The sequence below is a fragment of the Emydura macquarii genome, unplaced genomic scaffold, assembly GCF_026122565.2.
Source record: "Emydura macquarii macquarii isolate MOO-44397 ecotype Brisbane River unplaced genomic scaffold, CSIRO-AGI_Emac_v2 contig_587, whole genome shotgun sequence".
Classification (NCBI taxonomy): Eukaryota; Metazoa; Chordata; order Testudines; family Chelidae; genus Emydura; species Emydura macquarii.
The window spans coordinates 8417691-8438730 of record NW_027130724.1 but is presented as its reverse complement, the minus strand read 5'-3'; the positions used below and the strand labels follow the sequence as shown (position 1 = coordinate 8438730).

The 21040-nt window shown below is 40.2% G+C and overlaps 1 protein-coding gene across 1 annotated transcript; it reads right to left on the bottom strand.

The window, feature by feature from the left end:
• Positions 1-521: 521 nt before the first annotated feature.
• On the bottom strand, positions 522-3023 carry LOC137148102 (endogenous retrovirus group 3 member 1 Env polyprotein-like). The gene has a single exon (XM_067540633.1). It carries the CDS (start codon positions 2845-2847, stop codon positions 958-960), a length of 1890 nt encoding a protein of 629 aa, XP_067396734.1. The 5' UTR covers positions 2848-3023; the 3' UTR covers positions 522-957.
• Positions 3024-21040: the final 18017 nt, after the last annotated feature.

The following is a 21040-nucleotide window of genomic DNA, read 5'->3' as shown; positions in this document are numbered from 1 at the left end:
ATTTCTTTAACAGGTTTGCAAAGCTGGGCACAACTCCAGAAAAATATCTGAAAGGAGCGCGCCCCTCCTTTATTATTCAACAGTATATATTTCCTATCCCGGCCGAAAGAATCCCTCCCTTCGTTCCCCATTGGCTGGGTACTAAAAGGTTTACACCTTTCCCGACCGCCTACTACATACATGGGTTTTTTTATACAAACATCATTCCATGTTCATGCTAATGAACCAATTTTCTATGCAGGGTGTGCGATAATATTCTAATACCTTATTACGCATGCGTCTTTTAGGGCCTTTTTGACCTCCTTTTAACAGGATTGTCTAATCAGGAGTTTTTATTCCAGAAAGGCAACTCCCAACTACTGGGCCCGTTAATTAGCTAAGTTGGCACATAACTTTAGCAAAAGCAGGAAGGGGGTAGACCTTAGTTTCTTCATCTTATGGTTTGCCCTTTATCTGTATCCAGGCACTTGATGTCTGCTTGGCCTTCAACTTCTTCTTTATCTATTAGTCCCCCCTTCTCCTTCTTTCTCAAGCATTTTTTAGGCTTGAAGCTGATTAAGTAACTTTCTAAGTTAATATATGCATATAGCAAAAGTATTACTTTTCTATACCTACAACTATTTTATTTCTTTTAACACTTAACTCTTTCAGTCCTCCCTTTTTCTTTTTATCCTAAAATAAAATATGTTGTTTTTCAATTTTTGAATTTACTGATCATTTGCTCCAGTTTTTCATCAATTTTATTTGAAAATACCACTGGGGTGGTGGGTTTTACTGACATTACCAGCAGATCAGTGGTGTCACAATTTTTAATGGTGGGAGTAGTTACCAAAGTCATTCCTTTTACACTTGATATCACCAATCTTTGTATGAGAGGTATCAAGCAAGGAATAAATAACAATCCCCCCAAAGCCAAAAGTATTACAAAGAGTTTTTTTTTTTTTTTTTTTTTTTTTTTCAGTCCCCAAAAATGGATCTAAACCAACCTCCCTCTTCAAACGCCCCAGTCCATTTTTGCACTGAGACATGAGCAAGTTTGACCATTCTATTTGTAATTTCCTCAATTGCTTTTCCTTGATCATCAATTTGAATGCAGCAGTTGGTCAGATTAAACTTCCCACATACTCCTCCTTCTTGGGCCAACAAATAGTCTAATGCTAGGCGATTTTGATAAATTGCTGTTCGCATCTGAGTGTTTTGTTTGGCCATTAAGTTTAAAGCAATAGCCGTGTCATTTGTTAATAATTCTATTACAGCTTGTAATCGAATGAGCCTGTTTAACAAATATATTGGGGTTCTGTATCCATACATACCATCCTCGGCCCAAGTGGCAGGTCCATAATATTGGATGATTCGACTTGGAGGCCACTCATCATCTTTCCAATCTCCTATCTTAATGTTTGCAGTACTTATGAGAGCCCTTTTTACTCGTGAATTGAGATCCCCATATACTGGAACACCCAGACGGTTACCCGTTTCTATGGGTAACAAGAAAAAACTTGGTTTTATATATCCTAATGCACAGGACCCTTTCCATTTTGGGGGTAACTTTGCATAAGCAAAAGTTCCACATAACCAATACATGTTTTTCGGGGCCTCCCAAGGAGAAGTGGTTTGAGTACCTAACTGAGAGATCCATTTCTCAAACTTAGTCCCAGTGAGATTAATCTGCTGCCTTAGCCCATTTGACCACCATTTAGTGCTACGGATAGTTTCATTATACTGATAGGCAGATTCACATCTTAAGTGTCCTACATTTTCTGTAAAAGTTTCCCCCTCTCTAGACCAACAGAGTCTTGCCACTAAATTAGTGGACAATACCCATTTTCCCTCCATTCTGGTAGTCCAAGTTACATTGGCTATAGAATAATTTATTTCTTTAGCTTCCCAAGGCCATTGCTTTCCCATATTGGTTCCTCCACATACATAACAATTTTGAACCCCTAAGGTTTGTGCCACTTTTTCAGCAAGATGTACAAACATATTTTTAACTACTATTGGGATTGGGATTTCTTTTTTCATTTTCCTATAGTAGGAATGAAAAACATATCTGACTTCTGTTTCAGGCAGGGTTTGAGCAGTTATATGTATACGAAATGTATTCCCCATAGTCACTATCCCTGAGGTCTGCAACCCAGGGTTTAAAATCCGCATTCCAATAGAATAAGAGTGGGGAAATGTTGTTTCTGTGTCAACCTTAATTCGTAGTTCCATGGGGTTACAGCTGCCACTTTGGCAGGTTGGCAATCCTCTTTTTCTATGTATGGTTACTTTTGCACTGGGAGACTGGTTCTGCCAAGTAGCAGAGGTAATAGACTGTTCATCCCAACAACGGGTTTCACTTAAGCATAGAACCTTGTGATATGACCCATATTGTCGCTCTTTCTCGAGTGAGCCACAATTTTGAAGTGCTTTACACATGTCAAACTTTAAAAGAACCACTTTTGTCATGTCTAGGGTTGTTGTATTTTGAACTATTTGTTTGTTATCAGGTGACCTCCATAATGTTGCCGTATATTCCATTCTAGGTGTGGTCTTTGGGTTAAAACATTTCTTTTCTTTTTCACAATAGGAATATGTGGCACCGTTATTTGTGCAGCTAGTTATTATTCCTATACATGAATAAAATGTGTGATAGATAAGTGTGTGACTGATTTGTGCTCCTTGCCTGGTGATGACAATGCATGATTCACAATTCTGATTTCTCTGGGTCTGGTTCCTCCCACTCACCCCATTCAGCAGGGTCAAAAGGAGGATCCACTTTAACACTGGCCAGGTCCACCTCCCGTGTACCCTGACAATTGCCATAGACATAGTGGCAGGGGCTATGTATGGCCCCACAATCATAACAATGAGAACAACAACAGCATCCACACAGGCAGTCACAGAATTTACACATGAGGCTTTTTCTTTTGCAAAATTAGTTTCAGATCTCCCTTTGATTTGGCAGTCCACTTTTCTTCAGGCTCCTCAGGTGCTGGAACACTTTTAACTCTGGTGTGGTGAGTCCACCCTCTCTCAGCTGTCCGGATGGAGCTTTCGGTGGTTAGTAATACTAGATAAGGCCCCTCCCAAGCGGGTTTCAGGGACTCTTTTTCCACACCTTCACCAATACCCACTGTCCGGGTGCGAGTTTATGGACTGGAAATTCCAAGGGAGGAGTTTGTGGTATCAAGGCTTCCTGTCGGAGAGAAGACAACTGCGACAGTATCTGTATAACAAAACTTTTTGCAGCCTGGTCTTTGATTAACTGAGTTCCTTTCCTTTCTAGAAATTTATACATAGGCATTCCATATAACAACACAAAAGGAGACAGCCCAATGTCCTGCCTGGGTGCTGTCCTGAGTCTCAGTAAGGCCAAGGGAAGGACCTTAGTCCATGGTAAATGGGTTTCCAAAATCAGTTTCTTTAGAGCAATTTTAAGTTTTCTGTTTGCTCTTTCAACTTTCCTGAACTCTGGGGATGCCATGGAGTATGTAATTTCCATTCTATTCCCAGAGCTTGACTCACTCTCTGGAGTACTTGGCCAGTGAAATGTGTTCCACAGTCACTGTCCACTGCTTGGACCATTCCAAAACGGGGTATTATTTGTTCCAACAAAATTTTAGACACCGTTCCTGCCGTTGCAGACACGGTAGGGTAGGCCTTGATCCACCCCGTTAGGTGATTTACCAATACCAAGCAATACTTCATCTTTCCTGACCAGGGAAATTCTGTAAAATCCACTTGAACAAATTGAAACGGTCTCACTGCCAATTCCCTTCCACCCACAGTGTTCATTATTTTTCGAGACTGATTTACTTTTTGGCAGGGTATACATCCCATTACTATATGCTTAGCAATGGCATAAATTCCAATAGTGCAATATCTATTTAAATGGGCTTGCACCATTCCTTTTATCCCCCAATAACTTCCCTCATGTAAATAGGACAACACTTTTTTAGCTAGTCCTTTAGTTAGCCATACTGATTTACTTTTTTTTTTGATCAATTGCATCAGTTTTACTTCCACCCATCCTTGGACTTCTTTAATGGTTAATCCCAGGGATCCAATTAAATCCCTGCCCAACAAATTTACATTTCCTTTTATATACACAAAGTCACACCAAACCTTAGGGCCTCCTTCCTCTTTTATTTGCACTAAAATAGGTTCACAAATTGGGGATTGTATTACATGTCCTCCAATTCCTTGTGCTTGTATAGTTCCCTTTCCAATTTTCACTCCCTGAGGTAAATAATTTAAAGTAGACCGCGTAGCCCCAGAATCAACCAAAAAATCCACCTCTTCTCCATACGGACCAACCTTTAGGATTATCAAGGGTTCCTGGAAAGCTGGTCCAAAAAAAACAAAAAACCCTGACTTTATAGAATCATAGAATATTAGAGTTGGAAGGGACCTCAGGAGGTCACCTAGTCCAACCCCCTGCTCAAAGCAGGACTAACCTTAGCTATATCATCCCAAACAGGGCTTTGTCAAGCCTCAGCTTAAAAACCTCTAAGGATGGAGATTCCACCACCTCCCTAGGTAACCCATTCCAATGCTTTACCACCCTCCTAGTAAAAAAACTTTTTCCTAATGTCCAACCTAGACCTCACGCCCTGCAACTTGAGACCGTTGCTCCTTGTTCTGTCATCTGCCACCACCGAGAACAGTCTAGCCCCATCCTCCCTGGAACCCCCTTCCAGGTAGTTAAAAACCGCTATCAAATCCCCCCTCACTCTTCTCTTTTGCAGACTAAACAAGCCCAGTTCCCTCAGCCTCTCCTCATAAGTCCTGTGCTCCAGCCCCCTAATCATTTTGATAGCCCTCCGCTGCACTCTCTCCAAATTGTCCACATCCTTTTTGTAGTGGGGGGCCCAAAACTGGACACAATACTCTAAATGCAGCCTCACCAATGCCAAATAGAGGGGAATAATCACTTCCCGTGACCTGCTGGCAATGCCCCTCCTAATGCAGCCCAATATGCCATTAGCCTTCTTGACAACCAGGGCACACTGCTGACTTATAGCCACCGTTACCCGCAGGTCCTCTTTTGCAGAGCTGCTGCCCAGCTCGTCGGTCCCCAGTCTATAGCTGTGCTTCCCTATTCTTCAAACAGCATCAGGTTTCCTATTTCTTCCTCCCCCTTTTGTTTTGGACATTCCCTTTTCCAGTGTCCTTCCTCCTTGCACCAGGCACATTGATTTGGTCCAAGCCTGAACCTGTCCCGGTTAACTACCTGACCTCTCCCTCTTCCTCGGCTCTTATACCCCCCTTCACCTCTTTCTCTTATCCCTCTTCCTTTCATTGGCTGCTTAACCTTTTGAATGATTTGAACCATTAACTTAGCCTTTTGCTTTTGCTTATACTTTTTTATCCCTTTTGACATACCCTTTCCGAGCCTCCCCTACTTCGTCCAATTTCCGTTTCAATCCTTTATTTATTTATTTATTTATTTATTTATCTATTTATTTATTTTATTTACAATTCCACCTTACTTCCAATATCCACCACCCCTTCATACTCTGATTTAAACTAAATAATTTATATTTAAGTCACTTTAGTCAGGTTTATTTACAGACCATTCCTTTAGGAGAAGGGCCCTTTCTCCCTCAGAATGGCTGCAATGAAACCAAGAATTTACTTTTTTTTTTTTTTTTTTTTTTTTTTTATCAATTTTACAACTTTTAACTGTTTTATTTCCTCCAGCTTCTATAGGGTTAATCTTTTACTTCTTTCCCGCTTTTGCTTACAATTTTTGGCAGCAGGCTTATTTTGTTTTACACACACATTTATTTTCAAAACATTAAGTTTGGGTCTTTGTTTTATATCTGAGAGATTTTTAATAAACCCCTTATTTCCTCCGTACTAAGAGGAGTATATTTATGAACATGCTGAGCTGTTTTCCATTTAAAATCAGTGTATTCCTCCCGTTGCATGATAGCAGTACTGTGATGTGCAGAGGAGTTACACTCTTTTAGTTTAACCCTTAAAGCACTATTCTCAATTTGGAGTTTTTTCAATTTAAATTTATAGTTCAAAATTGCCTTTTTTTTAAGCTTTTCTTTTATTTTATTAGACCACCACAACAAACTGTCTTTTACACATACCCGTCCATTTATCTTTTACTATAGGTTCCTGAACCTTTACTTTGTCACCTGGCTTCCCAAACTCATTTAAATGTGACAACTATAGTGGTGCAGCCTATTTTTAAGGCTGCAAGAATACTTTGTTAATTGCACAGTGGATTTCTAATGTGCTTTTGGCTGAGACAGCCACCAAGCCTGATTTTAAGTTTTACACTAGGGAGGCAGGCTCCTGCATTGTTGAAATTTACAAGCAGGGGATTTAACAGGCAAGCACTTTTGCTTGCGCTGCTGAAACTGACAAACAGGGATTTCAACAGCCCCCCCACAGACTTCTTGCATGTTGAAACTGACAAAGTTTCCTTGGGTGTGCACCCCCGATATTCACAACAACAATAGCATGCTTACTGTTATCCCCACACAATCTTACAAAGCAATAAATATTTTTCCAGGTTTCCTAACAGGAAAAATTGGGGTGTCACAGAGAATTCGAGTAGGCACAATAATTTCTTGTTCAAGGAGAGATATAATCACAGGACATATTCCTTTTGTATGCTGGATATTTCAGGATCCTGTCCTTGTTCAAGAAATACAGCCAAAACAGAATTTTCATTTTCACAAGGTAAACAACAAATTAATCCCATCTGGTAAACAATAAATAATACAATCAAATTTTACAGAATAAATCTTTCTCAAAGAAACAGATAGTGATTTAGACACCAGATGCGGCATTAATTGGTTTACATTCTTCCTTGATAAGGGAATAGAGAAAACTCCTAAACTTTTAAGGTGGATCTGCTGACTCCAGTGTCTGGGAAGTGTCTATAAAACATTTTACTGGTTTCCCATCAATAAGACAAGACACATAAAGACCTGATTAATCTATTAACAAAGAGGGTGCATTAATGAAGTTACTATTCCCCAGGCTGTCCTAATAATTTTCAATTTTTCTTTTTTTGGAGTCCTTTAGACTCCTTACCCAGGATTCATGCAATCTTTCTTTAGAGTTTTCACCCTGTCTGCATTTTATCTTTAGCCCCCCTTTCTCCTTTTGGCCATAAACCATGTTGTTCGAACCAAAATGCTTAAGGGCCCGATCCTTATTTTTTACAATTTCCCATTATGTTTACCCACTCCCTCCCCCTTTCTCAAAGGTTTTTAAGAGAAACGGAGAGAGAGAGAGAAGGAGAGAGAAACAGAGAGAAAAAAAAAAATCTCCTCTCTCTCTCCTGAAATACTTAAGGAAGCACCTAATTACAAACAGTTTTCAAGATCCTTTTTAACACACTTACTATACCACATAAGAGAAGTCTGACTGCCACTCAGAACTTCTTTAGAGAAACCTGCCACTCAGTATTTCTCCCTTCCCATGGTAGAGGTCTCTTTAGGAGTCTTATTTTCGTATGTGTAAGTATCTATCACACGCTTCGACCGTCACCGACCAATCTCCTCGCGGAGGTATGGAACTGCGGTTCAGGTCTCCACACTCACTTCGTCCCGCTGTGGACGTCTCACACAACACCTCCTTAGACCATCTACCCACTCGACCAACAAGGTAATACTCAAACGACAAACCCCTTTTTGTCTTTCTTACCTTGATCCGTGCACAGAGTTGCCTGGTCTTAGCGCGCTCCTTTTTCTTATGGCCCTCTACGGCCTTGTATCCTTTAGGCCCTCTACGGCCTTGTATCCTTTACAATTAGTCTTTACCCGACCCGGTTCTCATCGGATTCCTTCAGCCGTGGCAGAGGCGCCGTCCCCGAGATAAGCCTAGGACTGTTGAACTCAACAGGACGCGTCTTCCAAGACTATAGTCGGGTGACCGTCTCTGGAGGCTGGTTCGAATCCCGGACGAGCCCCCAAAACTGTAAGAAATACCTTTGACTAAAAAGGTTTTAATAAAAGAACATCGGATACGGGTAAAGAGTAAAACAAGAAAAGTACTTTTTATTTCTTTAACAGGTTTGCAAAGCTGGGCACAACTCCAGAAAAAAAATATCTGAAAGGAGCGCGCCCCTCCTTTATTATTCAGCAGTATATATTTCCTATCCCGGCCGAAAGAATCCCTCCCTTCGTTCCCCATTGGCTGGGTACTAAAAGGTTTACACCTTTCCCGACCGCCTACTACATACATGGGTTTTTTTATACAAACATCTTCACATGTTCATGCTAATGAACCAATTTTCTATGCAGGGTGTGCGATAATATTCTAATACCTTATTACGCATGCGTCTTTTAGGGTGCCTTTTTGACCTCCTTTTAACAGGATTGTCTAATCAGGAGTTTTTATTCCAGAAAGGCAACTCCCAACTACTGGGCCCGTTAATTAGCTAAGTTGGCACATAACTTTAGCAAAAGCAGGAAGGGGGTAGACCTTAGTTTCTTCATCTTATGGTTTGCCCTTTATCTGTATCCAGGCACTTGATGTCTGCTTGGCCTTCAACTTCTTCTTTATCTATTAGTCCCCCCCCTTCTCCCTTCTTTCTCAAGCATTTCTTAGGCTTGAAGCTGATTAAATAACTTTCTAAGTTAATATATGCATATAGCAAAAGTATTACTTTTCTATACCTACAACTATTTTATTTCTTTTAACACTTAACTCTTCTATGAAATATCCCTATGGGTGATTTCACACCCTTCAAATCCTGCACATTTCTTCTGCTAACATACATGTCTGTGTCTTAGGCTTCGTCTACACTTACCTTGGCGATTCGGTGGCAGTTGACGGGAGTTACTCAAAGTACGCAAAGAACTTCCGTAACTCCCATCGACTTCTGTGCTTCTCTTCTGCACGCCATCTTCACTGCACTGCGCCTCTGGGAATCATGTTCCCATCGACACAGTGCTACGCCACTTGCGGGGGTGGTTTAATTGTGTCGATTTCTGGATTGACTGAGCAGGTCTTAACTGACCACTCAGTCAATCCAGATAAGTCGAAATGACGGTGGCAACTTTGCTGCCGTCAGTGTAGACATAGCCTTATAAAATGTTGCATTGTCTCCATACAGTGAACCTTGCTTACAGTGAGCTTAGTTATAATACAACTTTACTTACAAGTGAGGTACAGTGAAACTCTTAAATTTACTCCAATGGTTGTCCATTCTCCTAGTGAAATTTCAGTTTACTCTGTTCCACTGTGTTAATCCCTTTGGAAGTCTGATAAATTATCACCTCCCACATAACTGTTAAATGTTGCATTGCTAAAAGATTATCACCTCCCTTTCCTCTTCTGCTCTGGCTGTAAAAAGGAGGTGGTGTGGGAAAAAGTGATGTTACCACTACTTCATGGGAGAAAAAAATAAATCCATGGCTCTTGGTCTTGCTAGAGTTATTTTTCCTATGGCAGTGAAAATATGGGTATCCAGAGATCCCGTTCACAAATATCCACTGAAGTTTCAGGAGATTAATAGAGGTCTTGGCACCACTCTTGCAGGGAAGTGCAAAGGATCTTTTGCCTCTCCTGATAGAGTGAAACTCATACAATGAAGTTTCCATGGGGAGGAGCCATCACTATAAAGGCTTGTCTCCATGGGAAAATTTTACTAGTTCCACCAGTTAAAATGCTGTACTTTTACTGGTATAACTCCTTCTGTAGACACTTTTATTCTGGTATGAGAGCCTTTTCTTCAGTTTAGCTTAAACCACTTCTTCCAAAGTGTCATAAATTAGCTACCATCATAGTTATGCCAGTAAATCTCTCTGTGTACACAAACTCTTATTCAATAAACTTTAAAAAGTTCCCCTTGCTGGGTATGTCTACTCTGCAAATGGGAGCAAGTCTCCCAGCCCAGGACAGACAAACTTGCACTAGGGAGGCACAAGCTAGAATGCTAAAAATAGCAGTGTGGACTTTATGGCTTGGATTCTGAAGCTCTGAAGGTCAGGTGCTTTTGCAATTTTTTATACCTAGGCTTATATTTTCACTTTGTGAATTTTCATGTGTAAAGATGAGACTTTTCACAAACGGCTTGAGTAAACAGTAAATGAGGGGGAGGGGAATTTTCCAACAAAAAGACAAACGTCTAACCTGGTCAAAACCACAAAATGTTGCTAATAAGACACAAACTGAAAGTTTGCCAATGAAGAGTGAAATTTTAAGGTGACTTGGGCTGGATGAAGCAAGGACAAAGAAGGTGTAGGGGTTTTATTGAGAGTTGATCTCTAACAAAAATGATGAAATTTGAATCTAAACTTAAAAAAAAAAAAAGTTTTTTGTCAAGAAACAGTGAACGTTTGATTTCCTCCATCTCCCCACCCAAACTTTGCCAGTTATGGGAGGTTACTCACGCAGCTCAATCCTGAGAAATTAGATTTTCAGATTGAACATTTCAGTGTTTGGACTGTAACTGCTCATTCTTCAGGCCCTTGTGCAATGCTGTGTCCACGTGAAAAATGCCAGCAAAGATTCATTTAATTATTTTAAAAATTGAGGATTTAGTTAACATCTCACTCTCTTTACAATATGTATTGCCCTTTCTGGACTGAGGGACAAAGACATGAGAGTGTGGTTGAGGAAAAATGATTGAATGCACTAACCTTTAGTCAAATGTCAGCTCCAATATGTGAGAATCCAACTTTTATTTCCTCCTGTACAACCATAATAATATCCCATGGCTTGGATGGATGCACTCATGGTTAATTTGTTGTGTTTCAGTGCCTCCCCATGACCTATCCGATTTCCCTCATTGTTTGTTCTCTCTTTCACCCCCTTTCCCCAAAAATTTCTTTTTCTCGGACATTCTGCTCTTTAAAAATAGTGATTCAGTTTATGTTTGTGTTCTCAAAGTGATCTAATTGGGGCTGGTGATGAGAGAAATGATGGGCAGGCATCTTACCAAGTTTTGATTCTGCTTTTTTCCTGGATCCAGTGAGAAGCATAGGTATGGCATGACCACCCAGAAGGATGGTCTTGTGTGTAAGGCACAGGACTGGAAGTTAGGAGACCTGGCTTCTACAGATTTCCTGTGTGATTTTTTTGGGCAAGTCATTTGATCTGTCTGTGCCTCAGTTTCCTCACCCTTGTATACACTGGGGACTTTCTCTGATTACTGCCCCTGGTATAGATATAGCAGTGTGAGCCCCTGGTGAGGACAAAGCAAAACTGCTACTTGTGTCAGTGCTGCTAATGCTTGCATGATACTGGGTTAAACTGCATTCGTGAAAATCATGGCTTCTAGTGGTTTATCCTGTCTATTATATTGGTGCAGTTATAGCGCTGGCTGGCTTCAGTAGAAGTTTAATGACTTACACCAACTGGGCTAGCATGGTCTGATCTCTTTTATTTATTTATTTTTTTTAATTATGATGTTTATGTCTCAAGACCAGTAAGTAATACTGAGATATCATGGAAATGCCTTTCTAATTTTTTCAGTAGGGTAGGATCATGCTGTGATCATTTGCATGTATTTATTACACACAACAAAATTATTTCTTTGCCTTGGTTTTGCTCCATAAATCTATAAAGTACAGTAGAACCTCCAAGTTATGAACACCTCGGGAATGTAGGTTGTTTGTAACTCTGAACAAAATGTTAGTTGTTCTTTCAAAAGTTTACAACTGAACACTGACTTAATACAGCTTTGAAACTTTACTCTGCAGAAGCAAAATGCTGCTTTTAGCTTTCTTAATTTAAATGAAACAAGCACAGAAACAGTTTCCTTACCTTGTCAAATCTTTTTTTAAACTTTCTTTTTTTTTAGTAGTAGTTTAACAGTACTGTACTGTATTGGGGTTTTTTTTATTTTATTTTATTTTATTTTTTTGGTCTCTGCTGCTGCCTGAGTGTGTACTTTGGGTTCCAAATGAGGTGTGTGATTGACTGCTCAGTTCGTAACTCTAAGGTTCTACTCTATGTAGCAATCACTCGTTTATCAATGACAAAATATTGGTCTGATATAATTTAACTACAGCTACGGTGGTTTAAATCAGATATTTTATGGTTGTTCTGTAATAGGGTGGTTCAAAGATGTGCATTTTTATGTAAAAAAAAAATTTTTTTTTATCTGCAAAGTGTTTCATTTGCATCTTTTCCCTTCTATTGTAGCATAAATTGTCAAGTTGCTGTAATGCTGTCATATAGCAATGCAATTAATAACTGGAGTTCCGTTCTGGGACACCCAATATTCTCAGAGCAGCAGCCAGCACAGGACCTAGACATCTGTTTCATTTAAGGCGTGTCTACATTGGGAGTGAGATTCTCAGATGGCATAAATTTACTAGCATTGATGTCAATGGAGCTACGCTGATTTATGCCAGTTGAGATTCTGGTCCCAAGTTTTTGTAGTTATGTAGCAACTCCATATTCTCTTTGGTATGCATTGAATGCATTGAATGCATTGAACGAGGCAGAGTGCTGCACAAATCATTATTAGTTTGCCCAGCATTCTTTTGATAATCTAGTGACCCATCGACACAATTTTTTTTGTGGAAGAAAAATCAGTTTTTGTCAAAAAAATTGGGGTTTTGTTAAACACTGAAAATAGGAATGTTTCTGTATTTTAAACTGAAAAAAATATAGGTTCTGGGGGAAAAACACTCCATTTTTTTTTTACCAAAACCATGAAAGACAATATAATTTTCCATCAGCTCTATTTAAAACACAATGAGCTAGCTCTAAAGCCATTGTAGATGGCCATAGCTCCATTGTGGTCAATGTAAAGATGCTAATTTAACCCAGCTATAGATCTGGCTCTCTGTATTTACCTACAGAAAAGAAAAAAATGTTTAAAAAAAACCAAAAGAAATGAAAATAAAAAACTCCTTGACAAATTCAAAAACCAAAAATCTTCATTTAAAAATCAATTAAGTGACCATATAATTACTTATCAGATAATTTACCAAAAAAACAATGCATTTAAAAGCAAGGAAATGATTAGTTAAGGACATCCAATATATGACATTGTCTGCAATGTTTATAAATAATGTGTATTTTACCACAGCATGGCAAGCCAAGTGTGACCCAAAATGGATAGTGTTCTTTCAACAGAAATCCCACAAAATAAAAAAAAAATCCAAAATCTTTTGAAAAAGAAACCTAAACTTTATGGGCCAGTATTTTACCTGGCATAATTGGTGTGCCACCATTAAAGTCAATGTAGCTACACCAGTTTATACCTGCTGAGTATCTTGCCCTAACCATATATATTAATGACACTTATTGATCACTCTCAAATGCAAGTCCCCATAAATACTTTATTTTACCATAAATAAACCATGTGCATTATGCAGAGAGTATCTCATTTGCCCTTCAGCATAAATCTGGCAATTTGGAGCCCAAATCAATTTTCCAAGCCAAAGCTATGGAGTACTAAAATAGAGCTCTGTAATGGAAATGGGATGCAACATGAACTATAGGGAAGTTGCTGTCTGTCCATAGACAATATAAGATATTTGATGTTTTTCAGTCCCATTATTTGTTTAAAAATAATTAATTTTCCCCTCCCCCCCCCTGTTTTTTCTGACTGTTAATAGAAAAAACCACTCTTTTTATTTTCCAGGGGGGCGGGGCTTGCTGATTACAGAATGGATTAGGCCACTGCCACTGGGAAATAAAGAGTAAAATAAAAAGACTGACTGCTTGAGGGCAAACTGCTGAAAATATACAGCAATTTGGAGGCGAGTCAATTACCCAGGCCTTTGGTGGGAAGCCCATGCAGGCCTGTCTAATTGGACCCTATGCTGCTGCATTATAAAGTGGCACTGGACATCAAATCTCTTAAAAAGCTTCTGATTTTGTTTTAATGCTCAACTCATCTGTCAGGAGGGAATTCCACCCTCCCCCTCCAGGACTGCAGGTTCATGAAGAAGGCTTTACCTTCCTCTCAGGCATCCAGCACTGTTCTGGCCACTGTTGAAGAAACAACATCAGATTTGATGGACCATTTTCTGACCCAGTGTGGCAAATCCAGAAACGAAATAATAATACCTCCCTCTTTACATCTTCAAAGCAAATCAAGAACATTGGGGTTGACCCTGCCCTGGGCTGTGCCAGATTCCACCAGCAAAAGATTCCTTGTGGCAGCCAGTCTTCTTTGATCCGGGTCTGTGATGGGCACCCTCTGCTCTGCTGGGGCCTGACACCCCCATCATGGATGGCACTGAATGGAGGGGAGGAGGGGGAAGTATAGCCACAGCACCCACAGGATGCATGGAATCAGAGTATCCCAAAGTAACCAACACCAGCATGGCTTGAGACAGCACTGATCGTAGTTTAAACCTTCCCCTCGCTAATAAAACCCATAGGGGGAGTCTGGCATTGCAAACACAGCTAGGACTCCTCCCAGGGGAGCTGCCCCAACTGAAGCAGGGTATGTGTGTGTACAATTTGCACCAGTGGGGATTAATCAACTCCATTAACTAATTCTTCTACCCCAAGGATGGTGAATTAGTCTCATCCTCATTTTACAGAGAACTTTGAAGCATAGTTAGCAAAGAGGTTGATAGGTTGATGTCACATGGACAAAGCCACAGCAGGAGATATTGTCAGAGCTAGGATTAGATGAGAGGAGTTCCTGTCCCCTTCTCCTGCTCCCAAACAACTAGAGCACACCTCTGTCTTCAAGTAGCTCTTTTTATGAGAGATGAGCCTGGGTTGCAAAATTCAGATCTAGGTTCATCCAAATGTTGAATCAGCTCAGGAGTTTGAGTGTTTGGATTTGGGTTTCTGATTCAGCACTTTATGCAGAGATGACCTAGTTGTTAGTTGAAGATCAGGGTTTGTATTGTAAATTCAAAAGAAACTTCTCCAATCCCAAATTTTGGAGGAGTTCATATCAGGGTCTTTTTTTCAAAATCTATGTCTACTCCATAGCTGGGGACACCAAAATAAAACTAATACAACCTAATAAAAATACACTCAATAAACTGCAGCTGGAGGCCAACCAATACACTTCCCCTACACATCAACTAAGCCATCAATCACACACATCCAAGCGCGCACACACACTCTCTCTCTCTCTCTTTTTTTTTTTTTTTTTTTTGGTAAGCAGCCCGGTTAAATACAGCAGCACTTGCTATTCAGAAACCAGCAAACCAGCAGGTGTGACCACAGTGAATTTATCGATGGCGCTCATAAATCAATGTAGTTAATGTCAAGAAGCATATCTGAATTTCAACCTTCTTGACACTTTCTAGTCATAGGTGCAGATCGTATCCCTTTCGTTGTTGGAACAAAATGAGACATGTAACTACTGAAGATTTAATCTCTTGACTTTCTCATTTTCTAAAGGGTATGGAAGGGAATGCATGAATGCTACTTAGGTTTTTTATTATATTATATAATATAAAATTTTCCCCCTGAATTTTTCAATCACATTTATTTCTGTGACTGAATCCAAGCAAATCTGAATTCTAGCTCTGAGTCACAAATACAGAGTAATCAGTTAAATGCTAGCAACTAGGAAATGTGCCCTTAATTTATTTTGGCATAAAATGGATAAAATCACTTTAAAGATCTGTGTACAGAAGGATGGGCTCTAGTCCCAATGTTCAGAACCATTACAGAATCCTGATTTCCCCAAAAAGTCAGTCCCCATTTGGCCTCATCTCTAGTATTAACAGACCTAAGCACAACCAATGAGGAGTTTTAAAAATGCCTGCATTAGACATATTAGAAGAGTTATCATACTGATTGTACATCCATTGAACTCAATGGAAAGATTCTCATAGACTTCAGTGGGCATTGCATTGGGCCCACAATCTCTTTCCTTCCTCTCTCCCTATTACCTCTCCATCATTTGACTCCCTCCCCTTTGTTGTGGTCTGGGGGAATGAGAGCTCATTTTGAAAACACTGGACCAAATTTTGCCCTAGGGGTTGAGTAGATGAAACACCAACTGATATGGAAAAACATATAGAACAGTCAAGGGCAGAAATTGGATCAGTGGCTGCTGGCCCAATAGGTTTGTTAGTTTGCCTAGCCCACTGCTTTACCAAATACCTCAGTTTTTGTGCGGCAGGGAACCAGCCCAGTACTGCCCTGATTCATCAGGAGGGCTGAACCTTCACCAACTTAGTATCTCTTTGTTAGCACGGGGGTAAAACTTCCAGTGTTTCAGGCTGGTAAGTGTGGCATGAATCTGGAGCTCCAAAAGATTCTAGAACTGTAAGTGTGAAAACTTTAAAGGGGAGCTCAGCATGGAATGAATGATAATGTATATGTTTGTAACAGGGTGGCTTGTCCCTCTGAGGGTTGGAGGGCCTGGGGCTAACTAGCCATTGCCCCATGGTTACTGAATGAGCCACCAGTGGGAGAAATGAGGTGATTTCCCTGTGAAAAGCAGCAGGAAGTTTCAGTATGGAAGCTTAGGGAACTGGGGGGAGTGAAAGAGGCTCCTTTAGGAAAGACCCTGATACTAGAGCCAGAAGGCAGAGCTCCAGTGGGAGCCTGGGGGTGGCAGTTGAATCAGAGGAGGGAAGGCAGACCCCTCAGGACTGGAAGGAAGGGCGGGGCTGGGCCCAGTTTAAAAGTGGTGTGAAGACATTGTGTTTGTAATGGGCTACTAGGGGAGGGATGCTATCGAGTTCTGCTCATGACAGACTTTGTTGCTAGCCTGAGTGGAACTGGTGAAGGACAAATCAAAGGAACCAGGAAAAAGACAGCGCAAGCCCCTGAAGCAGGGCTGTGGGGTTCCCTTAGTGAAGAGGGGAAGGTTTCGGGGCCTAGTGGGCCACTGGAGACTGTGCAAGATTAAATAAACTAGACCTCTCCCAGAAGGGATAATTTTGTTTTAAATATTGTGGGCTGTGCTGTTTTTAAGGGAGGAAAGAGAGAGAAACCGGCAGGGTGCTGCAGAATGACCCCAGTCAGGAGGTCTGACCTGTTATAGTATCAACCTCGGGAGTTTTCTATGTATGTTAGGATCTGGGCTGTGATTGAGATAAACACTTAAGTGCAGATTTAATTCCACTTGAAGTCATGAAGCCTTAAACCGGTGCTTAAATAGAGATGCTTTCCTGAATTGTGGCCTGGTGCATTCCCAAGAAAAATATCTTGATTGAGAACTCTGTAAATTGAATTATTATTTCTTACTTTCAACTCTTTTTCAGTGGTTGAAAATTCCTAGTTAAGGTGCAGGATTTCTTGTGGATATGGTGCTTTATTACCAAAAGAAGTCTGTGCACTACCAGAAACTGCGGAGAGAAATAGATGACTGATTTCTGAGGGAGAGTTATGCAACTTTTTACATTCATTTGAAGTGTATCTTTGAAGCTGCTTCTGCTTGAGCTTTGCTGGTGATGCCATGCTTTGCTAGACTGGCCTTCTACCCAGGAATGTTAAACATCAGCTTTCATGTTAGTTCTTTGCCCCGGGTTTTCTTGTGGTGAACAGTGGTTGTATGATGATGCAGTGTTTGGATACCCACTGGCTTTAATAAGGTGCGCAAATGCAGTTCTAACATAAGCTTCCCTGCCATTATTGTGATACATTTAACAGGCCAGATCCTCAGCTGGTGTAAATCAGTGTAGGTCCACTGAACCTATACAGATTTTACCAGCTGAGGAGCTGGCCAAACTTCACTAGTATCTTAAGTTTAAAATTAAAATTATTTTCTCTGTTTATAACCTCTGCTTTATGGGGCAACAAATCACTAGCCCTGTTGGTCAAACTTGCAAGTCTCCTTTCTCTACAGCCGCATACTAGAAACTTAGTTATTATGCTAAATTCAGCAACATTTCAATCCTCAAAAACAGTGTGTAACAAAGCTCCATTTTGAAACAAAAGATATAAGTCAAGGCCCTGATTCCAGCTAATGTGGCCGTGTGGGTTCTGTAAGTCCTTGAAGGCTGTCCTGGCTGATCCCAAGGATGGTTGGGCCCAGTATGCAATGGATTTGAGGAGGAGACAGGGATCTGGAGCTGCGTGTGGAAAGAAGGATCTCCTGTCTTGGGGCTTTTTCTTCCCACCACAAGCGGTTCTACTCATCTCTGGTACATTCTCTCAATTCTACTAGAGGCATGGCATGACTAAAGCCTTAGGGTCTGCAGTGATCTTCGCGCAGTTCCCAGGTGGGGCCTTAGGGCAGAAGGGAAAATGGAAAAAAAAAAATCCATTACACATTTCAGGAGATCCTGGGAAATTTTTACACCACTTCATATTAACATGGAAGGGGTCTGATTTTTGGATTGAAGGGCCCTTGTCTCAGTTCTGTGGGTCTCCAGGGAGGGAGGCAAAGAGACCAGGCCTGGATCTCTTAACCATATTTTAAAAATGCCTTGTGGAAAGTGCTCTCTCCGGTTCCCTCGTGGTGGTTTTGGGGATGGGGAGGAAATCTTTGGCCTAGTCAGATCCACTGCTAAGCTGAGAGACAAAGTCAGGCCACAGGGCCTGTGCAGTCTCTCCTCAGCTGGCTGTCAATATGTTTAGTACTGTCCTGGACAGCATCCCCTGGTGCTCAGCAATATATATAGCAGTCAGGCTGGGTTCTATATGACTCCATCCTCTGCCACATAGCTCTTAGGTCAAGTGCTTTCTTGTGCAGATGTGAAATCCAGATGGGCCATGGAACTTCTCCTAGCTCCTCATTGTGGAAGTTGTTAGATCCTGGATTTGACCTTTGGTCACTATGAAGAAGCCGGATCCTCTTATGGAGTGAGTTGGTAGAGGTTCAATTAAATCAATGCAGATATGCTGATTTACACCGGGTGAGGATCTGGGTCAATGAGCTTTTACGCTTGATGGCCAGCTATCAGTAGTAACTTCCATGCATTTAACATTTAACGTGGAACATTGTGGAGTGGGATTTTCAAAAGTATTTGGTGTTGGCCTAATGCTGCTCCCATTGAAGTCAATGAAAAACTTGCCATAGACTTCATGAGAAGCAAAGTTAAGTTAATACTGAGTGTCTGAAAATCCTACCAGGAGAATTTTAAATCTATAGAAGTTATTAGTTAGTTTGCTCAAGGACTTATTGTTTACTCTTTAACATATACACTTATTTTTAAAATACTTTTTAAAAAAGGACTAAACATAATCAGTCTTTTGTTAAGAAAAATACAGCACTGCAGTTGATATTAGCACTGAATTTAATTAGAATATGGATTGGTTTTCCTCACTGCCTTTTGCACCTGCATCCAAGAAGACTCTGAGATCTGGCAGGACTGTGATGATTAAGATTTAGCATACTAGAGTTCGCAAAGACTTGCACTGCACCATAGCTGTGTGAGTCCTATTGACACTAATGGGAGTCGTGTATCTGTGTGCATCTCTTTAAACAATATAGGAGTAGATGTAGTCTTATGTGCCATATTGTACTTCCTTTATTTCTTGGATGACTCTCATTTCTGAACAGTGTTAACTTGTACATACTTTAACCTTTTACTGTAAGAAAACAGCAAAAAGAAGCATTTTCCCTTAGTTATTCCACAAATACTATTCTTGTCCATGCCATGGTTTTCCTATCTTTAAACGAAGGTGATAATATTTCCCCGTCTCACAAATTTTGTTGCAAAGCTGGACTGATGTTTCTAAAATGTTTTGTGGTCTCAGGTTGCATTAGAAACTAATTGGCCTTTCTGTTTCCCAATTGCTACATTTATCCAAGTTTATTCCTTAATTAAAAGTGTCTATCAGAATTTCAATAGGTTCCTTTAGAATCTGCCCTAAAAGCATTCAGATTTCTTTTTAAAATGGTATGGTTTGTATTGATAGCCAGTCTGCCTACCATGTTACAGCTAAAATACATATTGCTTCCACAATACTCCTTTACATTACCCGTGCAGTAATCAAAATGCTGACAAATCCTAAATCACCTTCCACTTTAATATCAACTTGTCTACTGTATAAGCCCGCTCAGTAACTCCAAGCATGTAGGGAGGATTCCTTGCCTTTGGTCATTGCTTCTTGTTATTAATCTTATATATTAGTGCCATTCATCCAAGATTGTCAAAGTATTTTGTGAAGAAAAGCCAGTTCTGCTCTTACTTACGCCAGTTAACTTCAGTGGGATTGCACAGGTATAATTTATGGTGGAATTTGTTCTTAATTCTCACAACACTCCATTGCACCACGAGTATAATACCGGTTTTACATGTGTAGAAACTGTGGCACAGAGAGGTGAAATCAAGGGCTAACCTTTCAAAAATGGCCTTTTAATTTTGGACGCCTCCATTTCTGGCTACTCTTGGGCTGATTTTTATAGGCACAGCAGCATCTACCCACAGCCCTATTTGAAGTCAAGGGTGGCTGTTGGAGCTCAGCATCTCTAAAAATCAGTCCCTGGCTAGCTAAAGTTAGGCACTCCAAAATAAGAGTCTGTTTTTGAATATGTCACTGGAGCACAGTCATGCAGCAAATCAATAGCAGAACAGAGAACAGCACAGAATCTAAGAGTCTACTACTCTATTCTAATGGCTACACACATTCTGATACTCTTTGGACTATAAATGTTTTCTTGGCAAACCTAATGGCTTTCACTGTCATTCTCTTTGGATGACAACAGGATCATAGCAAAAACATCAGTTTCTGACAATGAGAACCAGACGCTTGCAGATTCCAGAAATAGTGTGGTTTCATTCTGCTCTCACTACTAATAAATAAATAAAATCCATATTGGCAAATGAACTGCATGAAAATAAATCTCTTAAAATATATTTTGAGGCTGGCTCCCAACACACATTATCTGTATTATAGCTCTCTTAATTAAATGCCTAAAGGAGGAGGAAACCTATTGGTTAATATAAAATGCATACCAGCATTAGAAATAGAAACAATATCAGGAATGTTAAGTGAATGTTATTGTCTCCATCAATTTGTGTTGCAATCACAACCTCTTAAAAGAATTTGTGATTGAAAAGGCATATATATTGAAAGCCCAAGGATTTGTTTTTGAAAAGTTTCTGTTGTTTAACAGTCCCATGTGACACCATCTAATTACATCTATAGTAGCACTTGGAGGTAGTGTTCTTTTTTTCTATTTCATAAATTTAGTTACATTAGCCCTCATTTATATTACTCAATCTATCTGACAGTAGAATAA

What these genes read in the sequence shown, in the direction of transcription:
- LOC137148102 (XM_067540633.1), bottom strand. Translation starts at nt 2,847, where the DNA reads ATGATTGTGGGGCCATACATAGCCCCTGCCACTATGTCTATGGCAATT.